The following is a 9,751-nucleotide window of genomic DNA, read 5'->3' as shown; positions in this document are numbered from 1 at the left end:
CCCGTGCTGTCGTAGAACTACTTGAGATAGTGCTACTCCGACCTCCAACTGTTCTCTGGACCTTGCCCTTATCAGGAGATCGTCCAAGTAAGGGATAATTAAGACGCCTTTTCTTTGAAGAATAATCATCATTTCGGCCATTACCTTGGTAAAGACCCGGGGTGCCGTGGACAATCCAAACGGCAGCGTCTGAAACTGATAGTGACAGTTCTGTACCATGAACCTAAGGTACCCTTGGTGAGAAGGGCAAATTGGGACATGGAGGTAAGCATCCTTGATGTCTAGGGACACCATATAGTCCCCTTCTTCCTGGTTCGCTATCACTGCTCTGAGTGACTCCATCTTGATTTGAACCTTTGTATGTAAGTGTTCAAAGATTTCAGATTTAGAATAGGTCTCACCGAGCAGTCTGGCTTCAGTACCACAAATAGTGTGGAATAATACCCCTTTCCTTGTTGTAGGAGGGGTACTTTGATTATCACCTGCTGGGAATACAGCTTGTGAATTGTTTCCAATACTGCCTCCCTGTCGGAGGGAGACGTTGGTAAAGCAGATTTCAGGAACCTGCGAGGGGGAGATGTCTCGAATTTCCAATCTGTACCCCTGGGATACTACTTGTAGGATCCAGGGGTCCACTTGCGAGTGAGCCTACTGCGCGCTGAAACTCTTGAGACGACCCCCCACCGCACCTGAGTCCGCTTGTACGGCCCCAGCGTCATGCTGAGGACTTGGCAGAAGCGGTGGAGGGCTTCTGTTCCTGGGAAGGGGCTGCCTGCTGCAGTCTTCTTCCCTTTCCTCTACCCCTGGGCAGATAGGACTGGCCTTTTGCCCGCTTGCCCTTATGGGGACGAAAGGACTGAGGCTGAAAAGACGGTGTCTTTTTCTGCTGAGATGTGACTTGGGGTAAAAAAGGTGGATTTTCCAGCTGTTGCCGTGGCCACCAGGTCCGATGGACCGACCCCAAATAACTCCTCCCCTTTATACGGCAATACTTCCATGTGCCGTTTGGAATCTGCATCACCTGACCACTGTCGTGTCCATAAACATCTTCTGGCAGATATGGACATCGCACTTACTCTTTATGCCAGAGTGCAAATATCCCTCTGTGCATCTCGCATATATAGAAATGCATCCTTTAAATGCTCTATAGTCAATAAAATACTGTCCCTGTCAAGGGTATCAATATTTTCAGTCAGGGAATCCGACCAAGCCACCCCAGCGCTGCACATCCAGGCTGAGGCGATCGCTGGTCGCAGTATAACACCAGTATGTGTGTATATACTTTTTAGGATATTTTCCAGCCTCCTATCAGCTGGCTCCTTGAGGGCGGCCGTATCTGGAGACGGTAACGCCACTTGTTTTGATAAGCGTGTGAGCGCCTTATCCACCCTAGGGGGTGTTTCCCAACGCGCCCTAACTTCTGGCGGGAAAGGGTATAACGCCAATAATTTTCTATCGGGGGAAACCCACGCATCATCACACACTTCATTTAATTTATCTGATTCAGGAAAAACTACAGGTAGTTTTTTCACACCCCACATAATACCCTTTTTTGTGGTACTTGTAGTATCAGAAATATGTAACACCTCCTTCATTGCCCTTAACATGTAACGTGTGGCCCTAATGGAAACTACGTTTGTTTCTTCACCGTCGACACTGGAGTCAGTGTCCGTGTCTGTGTCGACCGACTGAGGTAATGGGCGTTTTAAAGCCCCTGACGGTGTTTGAGACGCCTGGACAGGTACTAATTTGTTTGCCGGCCGTCTCATGTCGTCAACCGACCTTGCAGCGTGTTGACATTATCACGTAATTCCCTAAATAAGCCATCCATTCCGGTGTCGACTCCCTAGAGAGTGACATCACCAGTACAGGCAATTGCTCCGCCTCCTCACCAACATCGTCCTCATACATGTCGACACACACGTACCGACACACAGCACACACACAGGGAATGCTCTGATAGAGGACAGGACCCCACTAGCCCTTTGGGGAGACAGAGGGAGAGTTTGCCAGCACACACCAAAACGCTATAATTATACAGGGACAACCTTATATAAGTGTTTTCCCTTATAGCATCTTAATATATTATAATATCGCCACACAAAATGCCCCGCCTCTCTGTTTTAACCCTGTTTCTGTAGTGCAGTGCAGGGGAGAGCCTGGGAGCCTTCCTAGCAGCGGAGCTGTGTAGGAAAATGGCGCTGTGTGCTGAGGAGAATAGGCCCCGCCCCCTTTTCGGCGGGCTTCTTCTCCCGTTTTTCTGACAACCTGGCAGGGGTTAAATACATCCATATAGCCCCAGAGGCTATATGTGATGTATTTTTAGCCAGCATAGGTACTTTCATTGCTGCCCAGGGCGCCCCCCCCAGCGCCCTGCACCCTCAGTGACCGTTGGTGTGAAGTGTGCTGAGAGCAATGGCGCACAGCTGCCGTGCGCTACCTTAAGAAGACTGGGAAGTCTTCAGCCGCCGATTTCTGGACCTCTTCTCTCTTCAGCATCTGCAAGGGGGTCGGCGGCGCGGCTCCGGTGACCCATCCAGGCTGTACCTGTGATCGTCCCTCTGGAGCTAGTGTCCAGTAGCCTAAGAAGCCAATCCATCCTGCACGCAGGTGAGTTCACTTCTTCTCCCCTAAGTCCCTCGTTGCAGTGAGCCTGTTGCCAGCAGGACTCACTGAAAATAAAAAACCTAACAAAACTTTTACTCTAAGCAGCTCTTTAGGAGAGCCAACTAGATTGCACCCTTCTCGGCCGGGCACAAAAACCTAACTGAGGCTTGGAGGAGGGTCATAGGGGGAGGAGCCAGTGCACACCACCTGATCCTAAAGCTTTTACTTTTGTGCCCTGTCTCCTGCGGAGCCGCTATTTCCCCATGGTCCTTACGGAGTCCCCAGCATCCACTTAGGACGTCAGAGAAAATAGTTTGAAAAAAAAAAAAAAAAAAAAAAAAAAAAAAAAAAAAAAAAACAGCAGCTATCTATGTTTCTGAACCCTGTGTAGCATTCAGTTCATATGTAGGTCATGGCCTCATTCTGTAATTGGACATCCTATGGTCTAATTTCACTTGATTCTAGAACATATATGCAGTGAGGCCACAATTAAAGTTTCCCTAATCTGAGCTAGGTGCAGGTCTGACGAATAGGCGTAATGCCATCAAAATTATATAAGTATAATATTCCATAAAAATGTAGGAGCCCATTTTTTCAAACATGTCAGGAGCTGATTGGCTGGAGCACAATGTATCATACGCAACTAGTTTGATCAATCACAATGATTTTTATCACTCGTTGATAAATGAGCCCGTAATTCCAAAATATGGCACTGTAAAAAGGTAAAATGCATAAAGATGACATGAAAAGAAACCAGACTAAAATTTCAAGATATTTAATTTTCCTCGTGATAAAACCAGCTGCAAGCTCATGAATAATAAAAAATGAAACGTTACAGTAATAAACTGGAACAGAGTATAATCAATTAATCCTAATACGCAGAACAGATGGATGGCGATACTGGCAGTTGCCCCTTTACACTATGGACGACTAGTGGTGATATGATAATGCATACATTTCCTCAAAGAACTATGAAAGAGGAGGCTGCTATAAAAACCTCAGTGTTACTAGAACAAGTTGGAATCATTGCAGAAACATATAAATGCTGTTAACTACAGTAATACTGCATTCTGTCCAGTCGCCTTCGCTTCCTGGAACGCAGGTCTTCAAAAAACGTCTGAATGTCTTGTGTTTGGACAACCTGGTAGGGAAAATAGTATTTGTGAGATGCTTTGTAAAGTTTTAAACACCCCCAAAAGATGTGCATTGGGGAAAGGGGGGTGGGGTAAATATAATAAAATAAATCTTTACCTTCCCCTCCTCAGCAAATTTCTTAAGATACTCGCTTAACTCCGACTTTAGGTCATTATATTCTGAAAAAGAGAAAGTCAGTCATGGAGGTAATATTGCTAGACTAGTTTCATCAATAAAATGAGGCAATGAGGTCATCCTGGCCGTGACATCAGCACAAGGAGCTGCGCAGCTGAAACTTAGGGGGCGATTGCATGGTTTATGCGGACCTGATCTCCATACTAAAGGGACGAGATATTATTTGGGTGCTATTCTTTTTTTTTTTTTTATCCCGCTGACCGTGCCCTACAGTGCCAGGTTTAGCTGTGTAAAACGGCTGAAGTGCTGGGTGCAACTCAAAAAGTGTCACTTGGGTACCCAAACGGGTCACTTTTTGCACATTGCTACTCGACAACTGTGAACAGAAATGCTGGCGCCTGCAGCTCTTCGCGCCCGAATGGAGCAACAATTGAATTGCTCCGTTGGGTGCCCCGCACTGACCGCCGCTGGTGCAAACAACTGAATTCCCCTTACAACTATAAACCGTACATCAGCTCTCTCCAAAACAGCATTCCCGGCCTTGGTAAAGTCATCCAAAACCACTCGGTATGACTAGAGCTGGCCCTAGGCATAGGCAAACTAGGCAATTGCCTAGGGCATTTGGTATGCCTAGGGGCATCAGCAGCTTCCGCTGATTAAAATGATATGCAGCATGCCTATATTCTGTGTGTAGAATTTCATATGCAGATACAGTCTCATAGAAACATAGAAACATAGAATTTGTCGGCAGATAAGAACCACTTGGCCCATCTAGTCTGCCCCTTTTTTTTTTATCACTAACCTTATTTGATCCTTATTTCTTTGTAAGGATATCCTTATGTCTATCCCATGCATGTTTAAATTGCTCTACTGTCTTAGCCTCTACCACCTCTGATGGGAGGCTATTCCACTTGTCCACTACCCTTTCTGTGAAATAATTTTTCCGCAAATTTCCCCTGAACCTCCCCCCCTCCAGTCTCAGTGCATGTCCTCGTGTCCTATTGCTTCTCTTCATTTGGAGAATGTTTCCCTCCTGGACTTTGTTAAAACCCTTCATATATTTGAAAGTTTCTATCATGTCCCCCCTTTCCCTTCTCTGCTCCAAACTATACATATTGAGATTTCTTAGTCTTTCTGGGTATGTTTTGTGATGTAGGCCATGCACCATTTTAGTTGCCCTCCTTTGTACAGTTTCTAATGTATTAATATCCTTTTGAAGATATGGCCTCCAGAACTGAATACAGTATTCTAGATGAGGCCGTACCAATGACCTATACAGTGGCATTATTACTTCTTTCTTTCTGCTGCTGATTCCTCTCAGAGTATTTAGGCATGCTGCATGTCATTTTAATCAGCAGAAGCTGTTTGTGCATCCTAGCCACATAGCAATGCAGAAAAAGTGGCATTTTCATCAAGAAAAGTCATCCGACGTTAGCATTGAGACAAGATTTATGAGGACACATCTGTATCTAAGAAGAGGCAGAGGTCAGTGTTAGCGGCTGTGTGTGAGTGGGTTGGTTGTGCAGTAGTGTTCGGCATATGTGTAAGGGGCATTGTGTGTGTCATGTGTAAAAATAAGAATTTACTTACCGATAATTCTATTTCTCGTAGTCCGTAGTGGATGCTGGGGACTCAGTCAGGACCATGGGGATTAGCGGCTCCGCAGGAGACAGGGCACAAAAATAAAAGCTTTAGGACTAGGTGGTGTGCACTGGCTCCTCCCCCTATGACCCTCCTCCAAGCCTCAGTTAGGATACTGTGCCCGGACGAGCGTACACAATAAGGAAGGATTTTGAATCCCGGGTAAGACTCATACCAGCCACACCAATCACACTGTACAACTTGTGATCTGAACCCAGTTAACAGCATGATAACAGAGGAGCCTCTGAAAAGATGGCTCACAACAATAACAACCCGATTTTTGTAACAATAACTATGTACAAGTATTGCAGACAATCCGCACTTGGGATGGGCGCCCAGCATCCACTACGGACTACGAGAAATTGGGATTTTTGTTTACTTACCGTAAAATCTCTTTCTCTGAGTCCATCTGGGGGACGCTGCGCCGTTACTTGTGGGTTAGAGGTGTGTGGTAGTGGAGTTTGGCACAGAATCTAAAGCTGACTCCTCCCCCCTCTAACCCCTCCCATCTCCTTCCTGCTCAGCCATATTCAGTTAACGTTTAGCCAAGCCAAAGGAGATAGACCAGAATAAAAAAATTAACCAATTAAACCAGACAAACTATGGGAGGGATCGCAGCGTCCCCCAGATGGACTCAGAGAAAGAGATTTTACGGTAAGTAAACAAAAATCCCAATTTCTCTGTCCTCCATCTGGGGGACGCTGCGCCGTTACTTGTGGGATTTCCCAAAGCAAGCTAATGAGAGGAGGGAGACGGTGACGGCATAGCCGTCTTCAATATACGACGCCCAACAGAGGCAGTCTCCAAACCAAAAGTATGAAAACGATAAAACTTTGTGAAAGTATGAACTGACGACCAGGTCGCTGCTCTGCACAGTTGCTCAACAGATGCACCACCGCGAACAGCCCAAGAGGCTCCAACAGCTCTAGTCGAATGAGCCCTAATTGAGTCAGGAACCGAAACATGAGAAGACAGGTAAGCCTGTCTTATGGCCGAAGTTATCCAACGGGCCACAGTATTTTTGGAGGCCGGCCAACCTCGTTTTGGAACATCAATTAAAACCAGTAAGTTATCCGTGCGACGGAATGACTCTGTGCGAGACAAATAGATACGCAAGGCTCGAACCACATCCAGAAGAGCCAAATGAGAGTCCTCCCCAGAAGAAGATGTCGGAGTAAAGGCAGGAAGTACAATGTCCTGATTTAAATGGAATGCTGAAACAACCTTTGGGAGGAAAGAAGGTTTAGTCCGTAGAACCACCCGGTTCTCATGAAACACTAACAAGGGGGGTCTGCAAGAAAGGGCCGCCAACTCAGATACTCGTCTAGCTGAGGCAATAGCCAACAGAAAAACAACTTTCTGTGTCAGATAACGGAGCTCAACTGATTCTAAAGGTTCAAATGGAGAGGTCTGAAGAGCCGTAAGGACCAAGTTTAAATCCCAGGGAGGAACCGGAGGGACAAAAGGTGGTTGAATCCGAAGTACTCCCTGCAGGAATGTTTGAACCTCTGGAATATTTGCTAGTTTCTTCTGAAAAAGAACCGATAAAGCTGAAACCTGACCCTTTAGTGAAGAAAGCTTTAGGCCCTTGTCGAGACCCTCCTGAAGGAAAGAGTAGGCGAGGTAGTCTAAACAAATGCGGAGTCAGTCTCCGTTTTTCGCACCATGCAATGTAAATACGCCATATTCTATGGTAAATGCCTGAGGTCACCGGTTTCCTAGCTCGAATCATCGTCTGGACAACCGATCGAGAAAGACCTTTTGCCTTCAAAATCTTGGATTCAAGAGCCAAGCCGTCAAAGCCATCCGATGTAAATCTGGGTGGCGACAAGGCCCTTGAAGAAGCAGATCTGGTCGCAGAGGTAGACGAAAGGGATCTCCGACTACCATACTGCGCAGAAGAGTGTACCATTGTCGACGCGGCCAATCTGGAGTCACTAGAATCACTGCGAGACCCTCTCGCCGAATGCGTTGGAGTAGACGCGGAATCAGTGGGATTGGCGGAAACACATATCCCAGTTGAAATTGCCATGGGGCAGTAAGAGCATCGATCAGGATTGCCTGTGGATCCTGAGTCCTTGCTCCGTAGTGAGGAAGTTTCGCGTTGAGGCGAGACGCCATCAGGTCTATGTCTGGCATTCCCCATCGATCCACTAGAGAGAGAAACACTTCCTGATGAAGTTCCCATTCCCCCGGATGAATCGTGTGACGACTCAAAAAGTCTGCTTCCCAGTTTTCGACTCCTGGAATGTGGATCGCGGAGATCACCGGAACCCAGCGTTCCGCCCACGCGAGGATCTGAGCGACCTCTCTCATTGTGGACCAACTGCGAGTTCCTCCCTGTTTGTGGATGTAAGCCACTGCGGTGGCATTGTCGGACTGCACCCGAACTGGTTGACCCTGCACCATGGTTTGAATGCGAATGAGTGCATACCGAATCGCCCTTAGTTCCAGAATGTTGATTTGCAATTTTGACTCCTGATTGCTCCAGCGTCCCTGGAAGTGTTGAGTCTGGAAAACTGCCCCCCAACCACTGAGGCTTGCGTCCGTGGTGACCATCATCCAAGACCAGATTGTGAACGGTGCACCCTTTTTCAAATTGTGACTGTGAAGCCACCAGTGAAGAGACTGACGAGTCTTTATCGACAAGCGGATCAACTGCAATTCGAGACGTGGTTCCGTCCGAGTCCAACAGTTGAGAATCTGCGTTTGAAGAGGACGGGCATGAAATCTGGCATATGGAACTGCCTCGAAGGAGGATACCATTTTGCCCAACACCTGCATACATCTGAGGACCGACACTACTGGTAAGTGTAACAGGGTTCGGATTCTCGACTGCAGATCCTGAATCTTGTCCGCAGGAAGAAACACCTTCTGGCTGTTGGTGTCGAATAAAAGTCCCAGAAAAATCATCTTCTGAGAAGGGAGTAGAGATGACTTTGGAAAGTTGATTATCCACCCGAACGATTGTAGAGTCTCCATTGTTAACTGCAGGTTCTGAGTGAGAATCTCCGCTGACGGTGCCTTGACCAACAGGTCGTCCAAATATGGAGTGATGTTGACCCTTTGGCAACGAAGAACTGCGACTACATGGCCTAAGACCTTTGTAAAAACTCGGGGAGCCGTAGAAAGACCAAAGGGAAGAGCTTGAAACTGAAAATGCTCCGGCCCGATTGCAAATCTCAGCAGAGACTGATGTCCTATCCAAATCGGGACATGTAAGTAGGCGTCTTTTATGTCTATTGAAGCCAAATATTCCCCTGGCTCCATGGCGGCGATAATTGAGCGAATGGATTCCATCTTGAATTTTTGGGTTGAGAGATACGGGTTGAGAGCCTTCAGATTCAGAATGGGCCGAAACGAACCATCCGGCTTGTCCACAAGAAAAAGACCTGAGTAAAACCCCCGCCCCCTTTGATGAGAGGGAACCGGAATGATCACTCCATTTTGTAAGAGGTTTGTGATTGCCTGAAGAAAAGCTTGCCGTCTGGAGGGATCGTCTGGGAGAGGTGTTATGAATAGTCGGGTTGGGACCGTCTCTTCGAAATCCAACATATATCCTCTGGAAATGACCCCCATTACCCACCGATCCGGTTTCGATAGGAGCCACACATCCCTGAACTGAAGTAACCGGGCCCCAACCTTCATTGATCCCTCCAGGGGACCTGAGACGTCATGCCTCAGGTTTGTCGGCAGGCTTACTGGCCGGTCTGCGAATAGCCTGATATCCTCTTCCTCTGAAAGAGCCCCTTCTTGGGAATCTGGAGGAAGCACGAAAGGATTGGAAGTTACCTCTGCCCTGCGTACGAAAGGACCGAAACCTTGTAGGTTTTGGTTTGTGAGGTGCAGATGGAAGGAAAGGGCTCTTTCCTCCAGTAGAATCTGAAAATAAGAATTTACTTACCGATAATTCTATTTCTCGGAGTCCGTAGTGGATGCTGGGGTTCCTGAAAGGACCATGGGGAATAGCGGCTCCGCAGGAGACAGGGCACAAAAAAGTAAAGCTTTTACCAGATCAGGTGGTGTGCACTGGCTCCTCCCCCTATGACCCTCCTCCAGACTCCAGTTAGGTACTGTGCCCGGACGAGCGTACACAATAAGGGAGGCAATTTGAATCCCGGGTAAGACTCATACCAGCCACACCAATCACACCGTACAACTTGTGATCTAAACCCAGTTAACAGTATGATAACAGAAAGAGCCTCTTAAAGATGGCTCCTTAACAATATAACCC

General features: G+C 47.2%; 1 protein-coding gene across 1 annotated transcript in view; it reads right to left on the bottom strand.

Moving 5' to 3' along the window:
* Positions 1 to 3,366: 3,366 nt before the first annotated feature.
* The window catches only part of UBR7 (ubiquitin protein ligase E3 component n-recognin 7), a 70,940-nt gene continuing 64,555 nt past the window's right edge, over positions 3,367 to 9,751 (bottom strand). The window contains exons 10-11 of the mRNA XM_063947575.1: positions 3,859 to 3,920; positions 3,367 to 3,748 (exon numbers count right to left, since the gene is read on the bottom strand). Coding sequence (XP_063803645.1) covers positions 3,656 to 3,748; positions 3,859 to 3,920 — 155 coding nt within the window. The 3' untranslated portion in view covers positions 3,367 to 3,655. The remainder of the gene's footprint in view (positions 3,749 to 3,858; positions 3,921 to 9,751) is intronic.

This window comes from Pseudophryne corroboree, chromosome 12 (genome assembly GCF_028390025.1).
Source record: "Pseudophryne corroboree isolate aPseCor3 chromosome 12, aPseCor3.hap2, whole genome shotgun sequence".
NCBI classification, from domain to species: Eukaryota; Metazoa; Chordata; class Amphibia; order Anura; family Myobatrachidae; genus Pseudophryne; species Pseudophryne corroboree.
This window is presented reverse-complemented; position numbering and strand designations above follow the sequence as displayed.